Source organism: Hylobates moloch, unplaced genomic scaffold (genome assembly GCF_009828535.3).
Source record: "Hylobates moloch isolate HMO894 unplaced genomic scaffold, HMol_V3 SCAFFOLD_17, whole genome shotgun sequence".
Taxonomy (NCBI): Eukaryota; Metazoa; Chordata; class Mammalia; order Primates; family Hylobatidae; genus Hylobates; species Hylobates moloch.
In genome coordinates, this window is record NW_026652292.1 from 32,125,697 (window position 1) to 32,143,230 (window position 17,534).

A 17,534-nucleotide genomic window follows, 5' to 3' on the forward strand; every position below is an offset into this window, starting at 1 on the left:
CCTGCATAGTTTGTGCTCAACTCTTCTCAGTGACAAAATACAATCAAAGGTTGAGCCCTGGCTGATAAAATGATTGGAACTTTAGTTTGATTTTTATGTATGTATGGTGTTTTTTAGCACATTATTTGAAATTTAGCAGACATCAACTATTTGCCAGGCATGCTAGGCACAGGTGCAGGCAGAAGAAAAATAGGATACTTCTCTTATTCACTAGGAGATCAGCTGGGAGCAGTAAACCTCCAAATTATGACCTATACTACAATATGGTCTATATTATAAATATGCAGGTATTACATCATTAAAAATTAAACATGAGTTAACTATGATTTTACCAGAGTACTTTTGTCTATATAAGAATTGATGACAAGTCTCTACACACTTTAATATGTCCTTATTTTTTGAATAAGATTATAAGTAATATTGTAAACCAAATATATTAATTACTTGTAACAAAAACAATGATTATACATAACATAAAAATTCGTTATTTCTAGGCAAGTAACATTATGGTATATCTTGTACTATTGTATTATTCTGTTTACTTTTTGAAGAGGATGCAGATGAGAATCGATGATTATTTGATTTTATATACATAAAAATGTATCTTTTAATGATAAATTTGGAATGAATGTATGAATTCTGTACTAAGCCCCCATTTGACTCACTAAATTAAATGTGCTTAACTTTCTGTTGGGAAGACCACTGGGTTCTTCCTGATCCTTTATGTTTTGGACATGAGATAGGACAAGAGCTCTGAGTTGAGTCTTCTCACTTGAATCTCTAGGGCATGAGCAAGAAGCCAGTCAGTCCTGTGCTTACATGTGTGGCATGGTAAGCAAGACAACTTTCAATGGCTGTGTTTTCAATGGCTATGTTTTCAATAAGAGTTCAGCCACTGTTCTAAGCAGTCAAAAATTCATCTGGGAGTTGATAGAGTAACTTGTGCTTTCATGGGTGATGGAAGAATGTGGTAGATGGAACCATCTGTACATAGAAGTACTCTCTAGTGACCTGGCATTAGTGTGCCTGGTCTGCTGTTGAGAGCTGTGCCTTCTCTGACACTTGGGTTATCAATAGTCTGCCTATTGTTGATTCAAAACAGAGGAGGTCAGAGGCCCAGAGCCAGCAGGAAGAAGAGGAAAAGAAATCCAGAATTTCTGGGTAGAATGAAAATCATAAAAAGTAAGGCTGGGAGCAGTGACTCACGCCTGTAATCCTAGCACTTTGGGAGGCCAAGGCAGGCAGATCACGAGGTCAGGAGTTCGAGACCAGCCTGACCAGCATGGTGAAACCCCCGCCTCTACTAAAATACAAAAAATTAGCCGGGCGTGGTGGCGCGTGCCTGTAGTTCCAGCTACTCGGGAGGCTGAGGCAGGAGAATTGCTTGAACCCAGCAGGTGGAGGTTGCAGTGAGCCAAGATTGCACCACTGCACTCCAGCCTGGGCGACAGAGAAAAAAAAAAAAAAAAAAAAAAAAAGTAAAAGAACAGGCTGGGCACGGTGGCTCATGCCTGTAATCCCAGCACTTTGGGAGGCCAAGGCGGGCAGATCACCTGAGGTCAGGAGTTTGAGACCAGCCTGCCCAACATGGTGAAACCCTGTCTCTACTAAAAATACAAAATTAGCCCGGCGTGGTGGCTCATGCCTGTAATCCCAGCTACTCAGTTGGCTGAGGCAGGAGAATCACTTGAACCCAGGAGGCGGAGGTTGCAGTGAGCCAAGATGCGCCATTGCACTCCAGCCTGGGCAACAAGAGCGAAACTTTATCTCAAAAAAAAAAAAAGGTGAAAGAACAAAAAGCTGATGGGCCTTGAAAGAAGGCTATGATAAGGACCTCACAGAGAATTTAGAAATGGGGTAAAGCAAAGGGGATCTGTTGATAAGCTATTAGTATCACACTGATTTCAAATATCTTCTTCAATGCTTGTATTAATAAATTAACAGTAAACTCAAGGGATCCTTCTCCTGAGGTCTTTCTCCATAGTCACAGGTAGTGGGATCACATTATTTTAAAAAAATCTAAAATAAAAACTATTATTCTTAGTGCATCCAAGACTTCTTTAGATACAGCAGGCCAGACAACCGCCGATTTGTTAAATACTTACTCGGATGATGAGTACATTAAAAAAATCCAGAAGCGCCTTGAAGAAGATGCTTTTGCACGAGAGCAAAGAGAGAAAAGACGGCGGAAATTGTTAATGGACCAGTTAATAGCCCACGAAGCACAAGAGGTAAGATATTTAGATGAAGGTTGAGTAATAGTGCTGGGAATTCTACAAAATGTAGTCTTCTGTACACATAGTATGTAGTTTATATATGTATTGTCTGCTACTCTGCATCAAATGTCACTTTCACATCCTCATCATAATAACAAATATACTAGAAAAAAAACGTAGCTATTTACTGAAGAATCTAAAATCTGGTGATAGTTGTACAACATTGTGAATGTAATTAAGACAAATGTATACTTTAAAAATGGTAAATTTTATGTTATGTATATTTTACCTTAATAAAAATTACATTAAAAGGAACCTAAAATCTGTATCTGCCATGTGTACTCTATTGTTACTTTTAGAGGAAAAAGGGAATGGTTTAATGAAAACAATATGGAAAAGTTGTTCATCCTCTGCTTTTGTTCACCAGTCTATTCCAGTGGTTCTTAAAGCATGGTTCCTGGACGAGCAGCACCAGCATTGCTTGGGACTTTTAGGAATACAGATTATTGGGCCCCACCCTAGACCAGACCTGAAACTCTGGGGGTGGGGCCCAGTGATCTGTGCTAACAGGCTCTCTAGGTGATCCTGACGCCACTACAGCTTGAGAATCACTGATCATTTCTTACATTGAACACATATTTATTGAACTTCTATGCTTTGAGTACTTGTGATAGGCCCAGAGATATGACAGAGAGCAAGAATAACAAGACACCTGTCTCCCAGAGCTTTCTGTTTATAGGAGCATCTACAAACAGCAAGTACGTTGGAGTGTGAATGTGCTGTGAAGGTGAAAGGGGGATTAGGCCGAGTGACACTTAGAGAAGTCCACCTGGCTTGCTTTAGGAGACAGTGTCTGGAGGACAATAGCAGAAGCATGGATAAAGAGTCAGGAGTTAGCTAATTGAAGGTGGGATGGTCATGGTGGGGTCGGGGTTAGGGGCAGTTTCCAGGAAAGGTGGTGGAAGGTGAGTGTTTCCAGACTTGGGAATATCACATGGAAAGCTCAGTGTTTTTAGCTAACTGAAAGTCATGCCATCTGGCAGGAGTCACCAGAGGCCAAATTATGATGAGCCTTGTAAGATACACAGAAAGAAATAGGAGATTTTGTGATTTTCTGTTTGAATGCAAAGCAGAATAAGAGTGACCAGGTCAGGCTTGCCTGTAGAAAGATCACTCTGGCTTTGGTTTGGAGAATAGATTACAGAAGGGCAATCCAAGTCTCTTGTTCAGGTAAGAGATTATCCCAGTTTAAATGTAGTGTAGTGGCAATAGGGATTGAGAGAAGTAGCTTTAAGAGCCATTTTGGAGGTAAAACCAACAGGACTGATTGATTTATTAAACAAGGGAAAGTGAAAAAGTGGATGAAAAACTGGATTTCTAGGTTGTGCACCTGGATGGCTGGAGGTATAATTTGCTGAGATATGGAAGATGGTGAGAGGAACAAACTTGGGGTGGATGGTGATTTCAGTTGTGAATGTAAATAGGACAAATCTGCATGTCTACAAAGACCATTTGAAGATGCTTTTATTCACCTACCCACGTCTGGTCTGCTTGTTCACTGAAAGGAAATAAAGGCTTCATATAAATATGAAGAAGTAAAATTTATTCATGGATTCCACTTCTTAGTGAAAGTTCAAAAAAATAGTTCTGCACATCTCTTTGCACTGGAAAGTTATTCATGTTCTGATTTCTTCAAATTATATCTTTATTCAATCAGTTTGATTATCTCCCTTTTAATTAGAAGAATTTCAAATTATGAAAACTAGATAGTTGAAAAGTTAATTTTAAAATAACTACCCATTTCAAGTTTCATTACCTAGCAATGAAATTTTGAACACATTTCTATATATGTTCCAAAGTACTTGTGTGTTGGCTGCAAGGTTTTTTCTCACTATTTTTCTGCTTGTAATCTAGGTCTGGCGTTTGCCTGGAAAATGGAGTAAATGAATTCTTTCTAGATTTCCTCACTTTCCACTAGGATGCTATTAACACTGACTTTTCAAAACTAGAGTTGGAGGTATATTTACCAGTTTGGAAATCAAGCAACCTAAGGGGCCTAAAAAAGAGTCAGGGCTCTATATATTTGCATCACAGGAACCTCATCTTGTGCTGCTTCTTTTCTGTGTGTGGGGGAGCTGCTATTCCTAGAACCAGGCCTGAAGCATATGCTGCTTTCCCTCCATTCCTATCACCTCCTTCCTATGGAATGTAGTGAGCTCAGGCTCCTGTGCAACTGACACAAGAGATGCTGGTCCTCAGTGGTGGAATGGGAAATTCTTATGTGTACAATGGCTGGTTTTTCCATCCATTCTCCTCTCCTCCAAAGGAAAAATGGTATATGTCAGGGCTAGGAATTCTACTTCCTTCAATTACTTGCTGCTTTTCACAAGCATGACATAAATCCCACATCAGCCCTGAATGTTTTCTTCTGGTGCCATTTGCACTTAATCCATCAGAAATGCCTCAAAATATCTTCCCTAGCTTTCAAGTTGTTACAGTTTCTCCCTGGAATTTGGGTATTCCTGTTTTAGTTCGGCTGGTGAAGAGAGAGCCAGAGACCTGTGCTCAAGTTGATATCTTGCCTACTGATTCATAAATATGTGGAATTATGTGAACTAAATGATGAGATTTAAAGTTATAAAAATTAATTTCACTTTTTAGGGAATAGGTTTTGAGAGTAGGGATGGTAAGAAAAGGATTGGTAGGGAGGGGCTGATGTTCAAGATAGGGGTGGTGTCACTGGGTATGGAATGGAATGAGGGGGGTGGTTTAAAAACATACCTAGGAGGTATACTAGACTACTTCTTGAACAATTGAGTATTAGGAGTGATGAGAGAGGAATGAACTTAGGATGGCCCTAATGTCTTAGATCACAGAATGGATTATTGTAGGATCATCATCTGAGATGGGGAAATATGGAGAGAGGACCAGGTCTGAAGGGGAGTTAGTGAGTTTAGTTTTGGGCTTGTTAAAGTACTTCATAGGCATTTAAGTGTATTCAAACTGGGAACACAGTTTGGCTCCCACCTGGTTCTGTGGTCATATGGCTAGTATCTTGGCCAATTAAGGTTTGCCTCAAGTCAGTTACCTCTGCCTTCTAAGAATCTTTTCTATGCCATTTCTTTGGAACTGGCATTTGAACGCCAGGCCCTTCCCTCACTTCTTAACCAGAAGACCCTTGAATACTTAGCTGACAGGTCTTTCCTGCAGTGCCCTATTCCTCTATAGAGCTGCTTGGGCATCTTTGGAAAATTAGATAGTGGTTGTAGACCAGAGTAAGTTCCTCCAGTCTCTAGATATTTTTCTATGTCTTCCCCATTGAGTACTATAGATACCTCCTCTTTCCACATGATGTCTCTGTTTCGAAAGAGTGAGAGAGCTTGATGGGGCCTTGGATATTATCTTCCACCTAAACCCATAATTTTACCTGGCGAGAAATAGGCCCGAGAAACTGAGTTAATTGCCCAAGGCCACCCAGCCTATTATGATGACCAAGTCCTCTGATTCCCAGTTTAATGTTTTTTTCCACCGTTCATTTACTGGTCCACCCTTCTATTCTCCTCAAACAGCCAAGAATACATCTAGTTTTTCTTTCAGATTATGACCACTCAGATAAGATAAGCAGTAGGTCATTTCCCCTAGCCTCTTCTCCAGGCTTCACATTCTGTCAGTTTGTATTAGTAGCTTTCCCTCACGTTGGTATTGCAATATCCTCACTGGGAACTAATCAGATCTGCAGTCTTCAGCTGACAACGCCTGCATTTGTTTTACAACTAGTAGTTATGTTAAAATGCATACAACATAATCCCAACCTTCTGAAAACATGCTTTTAAATTTAGAGTTATAGCACTTATTTTTTTTTAATTTTTATTTTAAGTTCAGGGGTACATGTGCAGGTTTGTTATATAGGTAAACTCGTGTTACAGGAGTTTGTTGTACAGATTATTTCATCACCCAGATATTAAGCCTAGTATCCATTAGCTATTTGCTTGTTTTTAAAACCTTGAAAAAAAAATCACCTAATTTATTTTTAATAATGTTTTGAATGAGGTAATAATTTGTTTAAAGTAATTGTGAGTTGCAAAACCGTAATGTTTCTAAACACCAACTTTTGTTGGAAATCCCCATTTCATAACTTGATTTTTTTTTGCCATGTTCAAATTAAGTCAAATGACAGAAATTGATTTAGATGAACATTATGCCTTTCGTATATTGTTTCTGTATAGGCTTCATAGCTCAGTGGGAAATTTGGGTGTCACTTTAACAAATAATTCCCCTGGTGTTTTCAGGAGGCTTATCGGGAGGAACAGCTGATTAACCGGCTGATGCGGCAGTCCCAGCAGGAGCGCCGGATTGCTGTGCAGCTCATGCATGTTCGGCATGAAAAGGAAGTTTTATGGCAAAACAGAATTTTCAGACAAAAACAACATGAGGAAAGACGACTTAAAGATTTCCAGGATGCTCTTGATCGAGAAGCGGTAAATACTATCTCCCTTAGAAATCTTTCTAAGGTTACTTTTGTTCCTTTCTACCAAGTCATGGTAAAAAAAAAAAAAAGCTACATTTTGTTGCCAATCATCTAACAAGAGTTGATTTTCTTTTATATGATCAGCCTGTTATCTTCCCATTTTTATTTTTGTATAACTCCATCAACAGGGCACGTAGCCACTACACAGTACTATACTGTCTTCTTTTAGTCTTGATTCTACAAGTAGCTAAGTACTTAATGCTCACCACCAACCCTTATGTCCATGTCTCTCTAGTCATTTTGATTGTCTGAAGCTCTTTCTCCAATAGATTTCTCAGGAAGGGCTCATGGAAACCATATTCCCTGAGTTCTTATATATTGGTAATAGTGTGTGCCTTTTATACTTGATTGTAAGTTTGGCTGTATATGAAATGGTTAGTTCACACTTTGTTTCCTTGAATATCTTAAATATGTCACTCTATTTTCTTCAAGTATAAAGTGTGCTGCCAAAAAGAATGGTGATAGTCTAACTTTCAGTTCCTTGAGTCATTACTTTTTTTTTAGATACTTTTTTTTTCTTTAAAAGTTCACTAAGTTTACTAGAGTAGACATTGGTATTGGTTATTCTAGGTGAATATCTTCAGGCAGTGAGAGAACTTTTAAGCTGCTTCCTTTCAACTAGACACCATTAGTCTTTAATCAACAATTCCTTGCCTTCTGAAAAAAAAAAAAAAAAGAGATTCCTCAGGCCCATATTATGCTATTCCTTCCTCAGAATGAGAATAAGTGCTTTATCTAGGATACTCTGGTGCACTGTAGTTGAGAATTGTATACAGAAATTCAGATCTAGGCTGCTAGCTGTGCTCTTTGCTACTATGGTATCATTGTGTCTCGGCCCTTTTACAACTCTGAAAATCAAAATATCCAATGTTTTAATTATTTAATAGATTATTTTTGTCCCAAACCCTATGTATATGTGGGTTCTAGTAACAAAAATAGATTGATTTTATTAACGGAGTATATGGTTTACTTCTTGTCTACTTCCTATTGGGGAAGTTTCAGATTTATTTAATCCATTAGTCCACATTTGATTGCAGAGAACTCATGCGAGTGGCATTTTAGATAGCCTGTCTTTACTGTCATAAAATATTTATAAAACCAGACTGGGCAGAAGAGAAACCTTATAGAAAACAGGAGGGCAGTGTTTTATTTACTAGCTTCATAGCTTCCACTGTGATACTCCATCAAAGTGCAATGTAACTTTTGCCAAAATTATGCAATTTTTAGAAATATCATTTGGAAAGTAGCATATTTTGCAGTGAGAAGAGTGTTGCTTTTGCCTTTGTGGAACAGGCGTAGCCTAAACAGTGGGTATGGAATGGGGAGAGGGAGCCATACCCCATGAATTTGAGCTGAATGAATGCTGACCTCAATGTCTTCTTTGGCTTCAAGAGCTGAGTTATCTGGATGATTGTTTCATCCCTCTTCTTTGGCAAAAATAGACTTGACTAGATTGAGTGGCATTTACTTACATTAGAAATGATGTGTTTATCTTTCTCAGTGCCTATTTGAAAAATATGTTTATTTCACAAGCTCAGCTAAATAGCAAAGTATGTTTAGCTGGACTGGTCTCACGGTGATAAAGATCATCTGTTCTTTCTTGAACTGGGGTTGAACTAACTTCAGAGGACTGGAACAGTTGGGCCTGCTAAAGCCTCAGAGACCTAAATTGTGAGGTTCTGAGGCACCTGAAAAAATTATATTTCTTCCTCTCACATGATTACCTTTTCCAACAGCGGAGCTATCTAGTTCCTTGGCATCTCTCCCTTAGAGATGGTTGGATTTTATGGCTTTCATCCATACATGTTGTTTATCAACTCCTCCACCAAGAATAGCTGGTACATAAGTAGGAGCTGAATAAATCAATCAATAAATGTTGAATTCAGTTTGCCGAATTAACAGTCACCTCTCCAGTATCATTCAATAACTACACAAAATCCATTTTATTCCCTTCGGCATTATCATTCTACTACTTCTTTTATGTGAAGAAAGGAGGTTTTTTGGTACATATATGTATATATACCAAAAAAAACTTTGAGATATATGTATATATACACACACACACATACACCCACACATATATACACATATACCAAAGTATATATGTATATATATATATATATATATACACACATATACCAAAGTGTATATATATATATACACACACACACATATATACAAAAAATATATATACCAAAATAAATAAATAAATATATATATTTGTTTAACTTTTATTTTAAGTTCAGGGGTATAAGTGCAGGTTTGTTACACAGGTAAATGTGTGTCATGGGGGTTTGTTGTACAGATTATTTCATCACCCAGGTATTAAGCCTAGTGCTCATTAGTTATTTTGCCTGATCCTCTCTCTCCTCCCACCCTCCACCCTCTGAAAGGTCCCAGTGTGTGTTGTTCCCCTCTGGGTGTCCATGTTATAGCTTCCACTTATAAGTGAGAACATGCAGTATTTGGTTTTCTATTCCTGCATTAGTTTGCTGAGGATAATAGCCTCCAGCTCATTCTGTGTCTCTGCAAAGGACATGATCTCATTCCTTTTTATGGCTGCATATTATTCCATGGTGTATATATACCACATTTTCTTTATCCAGTCTATCATTGATGGGCATTTGGGTTGATTCCATGTCTTTGCTATTGTGAATAGTGCTTCATTGAATGTAGGCATTCATGGGTCTTTAAAACAGAATGATTTATATTCCTTTGGGTGTATACCCAGTAATGGAATTGCTGTGTTGAATGATATTTCTGCCTCTAGATCTTTGAGGAATTGCCACACTGTCCTCAATGGTTGAACTAATTTACTCTTCCACCTACAGTGTAAAAGTGTTCCTTTTTCTCTACAACCTCACCAACATCTGTTGTTTTTTGATTTTTTGATAATAGTCATTCTGACTGGTATGAGATGGTATCTCATTATGGTTTTGATTTGCATGTATCTAATGGTCAGTGATGTTAAGCTTTTTTTCATGTGTTTGTTAGCCACTTGTATGTCTTCTTTTGAAAAGTGTCTGTTAATGTCATTTGCCCACTTTTTAATGGGTTTGTTTGTTTTTTCTCTTGTAAATTTGTTTGTTCCTTATAGATGTTGGATATTAGACCTTTGTCAGATGCATAGTTTGTAAAAATTTTCTCCCATTCTGTAGGTTGTCGGTATACTCTGTCAACAGTTTCTTTTGCTGTGCAGAAACTCTTTAGTTTAATTAGATCCCATTTGTCAATTTTTGCTCTTGTTGCAATTGCTTTTGGCATCTTCATCATGAAATCTTTGCCCATGCTTATGTCCTGAATGGTATTACTTAGGTTGTCTTCCAGGGTTTTTGTAGCTTTGGGTTTTACATTTAAGTCTTTAATCCATCTTGAGTTAATTATTGTATATGGTGTAAGGAAGGGGTCCAGTTTCTATCTTCTGCATATGGCTAGCCAGTTATCCCAGCACCATTTGTCAAATAGGAAATCCTTTCCCCATTGCTTGTGTTTGTCAGGTTTGTTGTCAGGTTTCCCATCTCAGGGAAAAGATCTGATGACTGGAGGTGTGTGGTCTTATTTCTGGGTTCTCTATTCTGTTCCATTGGTCTATGTGTCTGTTTTTGTGTTTTGATTACTCTAGCCCTGTGTAGTGTAGTGTAGTTTGAAATCAGGTAGTGTGATGCTTCCAGCTTTGTTCTTAGTTTTTATTGTTCTTGTCATTTTTATTATTGTTTGAGAGTAGGAGGAGGTGGAACATTCTAAAAGTACTTTTAAATCTATTAAGGTCTTTAACGTTTCTTAACTATGCTCACAGAGTATTAATAATATTTGTATTACTTATTTTAATAGTATTGATTTGCTATTCCATGGCTACTTTCTATTAAGTATTGCTGTGGAAAATACCGATTTTCTTTCTACTTCTTTGGCCGCTCCTTCTCAGGAGCAGGGTCATTGTCTTTACAGGCTCATTGTTCTCTTATATCAAAACATTTATTAACAGATTGCTCAAAGCTTCATCTTTGACTTCCTTATTTTCTTTTCTATTTTATTTCTCAGACAATCACATCCACAACCATGGTGATGTATTTACTGCAATAGACAGATGACCCATGCAGTTATGCCTCTGTCCTCCGAGATGAAGGGCCATAGTTTTAGTATTCCTTGACATCTGTGATCGTATGTCTCAGAGACACTTCAAATTCCACATGTTCCAAGCCAAATGTATGACCTTTTCTATGCAACTAGTATTTTCAGTGTTCCATAGCTCAACAAATGGCATCATTATTTATCGAATTATACAAGCCTGAAACTTCAGGGCCCACCTGAAAGCTGCTTCACCCTTATTCTTCCATACCCAAAACATTCACTGAGTGCTATCATTTTCATGCATTAAATTTCTCTTCATTATGTCCATTTTCCTCCATGTCTACACTACCAACCCTGGTTTCTACTGCAGTACTACTACTGCAGTGGTTTCCTTCATCCATTTTTAGTGGTTATGAATAGGTGACCAAAAACTGGAGAGTGTAAGAATATAACATTATTTATGTTCCTTAAATCAACCCTAAGTTGTACTCTTTCATCCCACCTCCGCACACAGAGAATGTACAATGCCCCAGGTTATAAGGGCCAAGCCAACTTGGAAACCCTACGGTCATCAGGTGCAAGCCCAGTGCTATTGAGACCTCAGCTACTGCAGCTTACATCCTCCCCTCAGTGGCACAGGAAACTTTGGGGAGGCTGCTCCAGCCTTTGTTGGTCTTCCATATAATCCCCTCTGAGGCTTCATTGCCTCCCTTCATTGCCTGGGCTCTGGCCACATTGGTTTGCTCTCAGATCCTTGAACAAGTCATTTCTTCTACTTTGCACCTCTTCCCAAGTGTCTTCACCCAATTAATACTTGTTTTCAAAGCTCCTTGCATATGCCCCTTCTTGTCTAGGTCAGGCCCCTGCTATATCCTCATACCCCACAGTCTTGCCCTAATGACACTTGTCATAGTGTGTAATTATATATGTATTTGTGTGGCTCTTTGACTGTTTGCCTATCTCACTGGCATGTAAAGTCCATAAGGGCAGTACCACGTTTGCTCTTGCTCATGAAATAAAGAAAGAAAAAGAAGAGGAAAGAAGGAAGGAAGGAAGAAAAGAAAAGAAAAAGGCAAAAGAGAGAGGAGGGAGGGAGGGAAGAAAGGAAGGAAGGAAAGAAGGAAGGAAGGAAGGAAGGAAGGAAGGAAGGAAGGAAGGAAGGGAGGGAGGAAGGGCTGAGCATGGTGGCTCACACCTGTAATCCCACCACTTTGGGAGGCCAAGGCAGGTGGATCACAAGGCCAAGAGTTCAAGACCAGCCTGGCCAACATGGTGAAACCCTGTCTGTACTAAAAATACAAAAATTAGCCAGGTGTGGTGGTGTGCACCTGTAATCCCAGCTACTTGGGAGGCTGAAGCAGGAGAATTGCTTGAACCCAGGAGGAGGAGGTTGCAGTGAGCTGAGATCACTCCATTGTACTCCAGCTCTGGATGACAGAGCAAGACTCCATCTCAGGGAAAAAGAAGGGAAAGAAAGAGAGAGAGAGAAAGAGAGAAAGAAAGAAACCAAAGAAAAAAGAAAGAAAAGAGAAAGAAGGAAGAAAGAAAAAGAAAGAAAGAAAGAAAGAAAGAGGAAGGGAGGAGGAGAGAGAGAAAGAGAAAACGAGGGAGGAGAACTTTGTGTTTTTCTTTCACTCTCAATTTTTTGAGGGTTTTTGTTTTGTTTTTAGATTAAATCTGCTAATCTCTTCCTTTGAGACAATTGAAAAACTATTCTATATTAAGACAGTTCCTGATTTCAAACTTCTGTGCTATCTACTATTATTATTGATAATTAATTACAATAATATTTGATGTTTTTTGAGCTTTACTTCGAGTCAAGCATTGTACTATGTTTGTTACAAGCATGTATAATATAATTCTTTCAATGACCATAAGTGGATGCCATCCTTATTTACATTTTACACATCAGGAAATTGAAGACTAGAAGGCTCAAAGTCACACAGTTTCTCAGTGGTGTAGCAGGGAGCAAGGCCAGCTCTATCAGATTTTAGAGTCCAAGCTCATAACCACTGGGATTTACTACCTCCCACAGACTTCATTTTTCCTTTTCCTCCTTCTCTTTTTATGGCTGCAACCCACTTAGCTGTAATGAGACAGGAAGTTATGGTGGCTTTGGCAGAGGATTGATGGTAGACATAGAAAAGGAGAAGGAAGACTAGACAGCTGGATGAAGGGAGGGAGAGGAATAAAGGAAGGGAGGGGGGAGAGAGGGGGGAGGGAGGGAGGGAGCGAGGAAGGGAGGAAGAGAAAGAGGGAGATGCGGAGACAGGCAATGGCAGCAACCAGGGTTGAAAGCTATACTATTACTGGTAGGAACATTCTACCATTCCCTTAAAGGTTTTTATTCCTCACCTCCTAAATATTTCCATGTGTTTCAGAGAACTCTGTAGTAAACCAACCTCATGATCCATTTTTTGTGTCACTCTTTCCATGAATTCTCATTGGATATTTCTGCTCTCTTAGATTCATTTTTCCTCTGAATTCTTCACTTCATGAATCATGCCATAAAGCTTTGTACTTAAATTGTACTCTTTCTCCATGAAAACAGGGTATACAGAATAATACAAGAATAACAAACTCTGATGTAATTCCTCAATCTGTCAAATGTACAGAACTGACCTTAGTGATCATCCAGCTTAACCCCTTTCCCAACAAAAATGAAATAAGCACACAAAATAAAACAGTAATAGCAGAACAAATGGTGGACCTTACACAGCAATCCATTGTCACACATCTAGTCATTTATGAATAGTATCATAATAGGAAATATTTGTTCTGATGAGATGGTTTGGTAATTTTTTGGGGTATGCTAAGTACTATTAATATCCTGACTTTGAGGAAATGGAGACATAAGGAGACTAATGACTTGCCCAAGGTGTCACAGCTAGAACTTGAATTATATATAAAATCTAGGGCTTGAGCTCGTCCATAGCTCCTCCAAAGCCCAAGTTTACTTCCATTTGATACTCACTGGGTTGTTACAGGAGGCAAATCTTTTTCCTAGAGCAGGCTAGCATGTAACTGAATTTCTCAAGAAGCTGGCATAGCTATCTGAAAAGCAATATTTGGTCATTTGAATCCCACTAATTAAGTATTATGTTATCCTCAGCTTGGCTGGACTGAGTTCAACCTTTGTACCTTGTGGGAAGAAAAGATTCCCTAAACAAAATAATAGTGTGCCAAGGAGAGGGTGATAACAAGCTAAGTGTTTCATTGCTTTCTGCATAAATAGATGTTCCTACAAATGAATGCCATCAGTTTATTAAGGCTGTATCTGTAGAGGGTTTGTAAGTAACACATTTAACATTTGTTGGCAAATGTGTTACATTCTCAAGCCAGTATAATCAGGGACTTTCTAAAATATTTTCTAAGTATAAACCAGTATTATAGAACTCTCCCATTGAAAGACAAAGGGAAATGGCTGTAGCAGATGTGTCCAAATTGGCACTCTGGAGGTGGGAGTGAGGGGTCAGCTATGCTTAGGGTCTGGCACAGACTTGCCTGTTTCTCTCTGATCCCTATTTGCAACCGGTGAACTCAGGACTTCTTTTTGAAGGCTTAAGATCCAATTCCTCATTAATCCACATTGGGCTTTCCCCAGTTAGATCACTTCTCACTGTATTATGCTTTGTTGATAAGATAAGCTAAGAGTAGGGTATTTCCAATATTGTCTTTGCAATAAGTACTAATATATTAAGAAAAAAGTGTTCATTCATGATTAATTTTTTTCCTGGTGTGAGAAGAGGTTTCATTCTACTGAAAGACCTTTTCACCATTGAAATGATGACATTATTCTTATTTGATTCAATTATAGTGACTTAAAAATATGTTTTTGCCTTTTTAGGCTTTGGCAAAACAAGCCAAGATTGACTTTGAAGAACAATTCCTTAAAGAAAAGAGACTTCATGATCGGATTGCTGTGGAAAGAGCTCAAGCTCGTTATAAAAAGCATTATTCAATATGTGCGGAAATTTTGGATCAAATAGTTGATTTGTCCACTAAGGTGGCAGACTATCGAATGTTGACAAATAAGTAAGTATTTTTTTGTAATAACATAGTAGAGACATGATAGAGAATGAGGAAGGATAAGATTGTAAAGTAGATACTAGGATGATAAGTAAAGAGAGATAAAAATGATTCATGAAAAGACTAAAAGGTGGGGTCCAGGAGACCTTGATTACTGACTTGATTTACTCACTGACTATTTTTATTTAAGATGCATACATGCCTTTTTCCACACCTTTTATGAAAATTAACTCAAAGTGGATCATGGACTTAAATGTAAATCATAGCACTATAAAACTTTGAGAAAAAAATGGGAGAAAATCTTTGGGTTCTATGACTAGGCAACAAGTTCTTAGACTTGACACCAAAAGCATGATCCATAAGAGGAAAACCTGACAAATTGGACTTCATTAAAATTAAAAATTTTTGCTCTGCAAAAGACAAAACTTTATATGTTGGACTTCCTCAAAATTAAAACTTTTTGCTTTGAAAAGGATGAAAGGATGTATACAAGAGGAGAAGATATTTCAAACTGCCTATCCAACAAAAGACTACTATCTAGAATATATGAAGTATTCTCAAAATTCAACAATAGAAAATAAGCCAGTTCAAAAATAGGCAAAAGATATGAAAAGACGTTTCACTGAAGAGGATATTCAGATGACAAATACACATGTAAAAAAATTCACCCTTGTTAGTCATTAGAGAAATTCAAATTGAAATCACAATGATATATCATTACACACCTATAAGAATAGCTAAAATTTTTTAAAAAATGAAAACACCAAGTACTGGCAAGGATCTGGAGAAAACCACTATTCGTTGCTGCTGAGAAAGTGAAATGGTACAGCCCCTCTGGAAAACAGTTTGGTAATTTCTTAAAAAGCAGAATATGCAACTCCCACACAACCTAGCAATTACACTTCTGGGCATTTATCCTAGAGAAATTAAGACTTAAATTCACACAAAAACCTGTATACAAATGTTTATATCACCTTTATTTGTAATAGCTTAAAACTGATAACAATCCAGATATCTCTCAACAGGTAATAAAGTGTGATACATCCATATCACAGAATATTGCTGAGAAATATAAAATAATAAACTATTAATACATGCCACAATCTGGATGAATCTCCAGATACTTAGGCTGAGTGGGAAAAGGCCAATCTCAAAATGTTACATGCTGTATGATTTCATTTATACAACATTCTTGAAATGACAAAGTTATAGAAACTGAACAGATTAGTGATTGCCAGGGGCTAAGAATGGGATGGAGGTGAGAGGGAAGTGAGTGTGGCTCTGAAAGGGCAACTCGATGGGTTCTACGGTGATAGAAGTTTGTGTATCTTGACTGTATCAATGTTAATATCCTGGTTGTGATATTGTACTGTGGTTTTGCAAGATATTACAATCAGGAGACACTGGATAAAGGATATATGGATCTCCATATTTCTTACACCTAATGTGAATGTACAATTACCTCAAAATAGAAAGTTTAATTTTAAAAATCAAAGTATATTTAAATAGCAATAGAATAACATGAAAGTGGGATAAATGATTCATAGAGACTAATAAGTGTGAACCCTGAAAACTTGAGACAGGTCTCAGTTACTTAGAAAATTTATTTTACCAAGGTTGAGGACGCACCTGTGACACAGCCTCAGGAAGTCCTGACGACATATGCCCAAGGTGGTCAGGCCATAGCTTGGTTTTATACATTTTAGGGAGACATGAGACATCAATCAATAAACAAGAAGTAAGTACATTAGTTCTATCCAGAAAGACGGAGACAGCTTAAAGCAAGGCCCACCCACTGGGGGCTTCCAGATCACATATAGGTGAGAGACTGAAGGCTGCATTCTTTTGAGTTTCTGGTAAGTCTTTCCAAAGAAGGCAATCAGAATATGCATCTATCTCTGTGAGCAAAGGGATGGGAGGCTGAGGCGGGTGGATCACAAAGTCAGGAGTTCAAGACCAGCCTGGTCAAGATAGTGAAACCCCATCTCTACTAAAAATACAAAAATTAGCTGGGCTCAGTGGCAGGCACCTGTAATCCCAGCTACTCAGGGGGTTGAGGCAGGAGAATCGCTTGAACCCAGGGGAAGGAGGTTGCGGTGAGCGGAGATCACACCACTGCACCCCAGCCTGGGTGAGAGTGAGACTCCGTTTCAAGAAAAAAAAAAAAAACAGACCACGTAGCTGGAATTTCCAGACTAACTTATATAAAGTCAAAAGAGCTCATTCTAAAATGGAAAGTACAGTACTGCTTCTAAAGCAGCCCTTTTTTTGATATAATAGCATTTTTTTCTCACTTGTTTTATTTTGAATTAATAATTGATTCACCAGACCAGGTTTATCTGAAGTGAGCTGACAGGATTTGAATCCTTTGAGAAAACTGAATTGCTAGCCCAAAAGTATGCATGGAATCTTAATAATGTCAGCTAATAAGGAAGATATTCAGGGCCCTAGAAGCCATAGCAGGTCATTTTCTTATTCAGGAGCCTCAACGGATCAGGTAGGGAATGGCAAGTCAGAATCTTGAGGAAAAGGAGAAGTTTGGCAAAAACATGGAGACCAATATTCTGTATGACTAGAGAAGCTATTTTAAAAATGTTCCTACTTTTGCCATTTTATCTGTTTCTATCCTCATATCCTTAAATGTGAAAAGAATTTTATGGTAAAGGTCAGATAGCTAAGGTTTTTTTCTTCTA

At 38.1% G+C, this 17,534-nt stretch overlaps 1 protein-coding gene across 1 annotated transcript in view; it reads left to right on the forward strand.

Moving 5' to 3' along the window:
* SPEF2 (sperm flagellar 2) overlaps positions 1 to 17,534 on the forward strand; it is a 192,537-nt gene that overhangs the window by 36,160 nt on the left and 138,843 nt on the right. Inside the window, exons 7-9 of the mRNA XM_032135721.2 lie at positions 2,045 to 2,231; positions 6,506 to 6,694; positions 14,660 to 14,847. Coding sequence (XP_031991612.1) covers positions 2,045 to 2,231; positions 6,506 to 6,694; positions 14,660 to 14,847 — 564 coding nt within the window. The remainder of the gene's footprint in view (positions 1 to 2,044; positions 2,232 to 6,505; positions 6,695 to 14,659; positions 14,848 to 17,534) is intronic.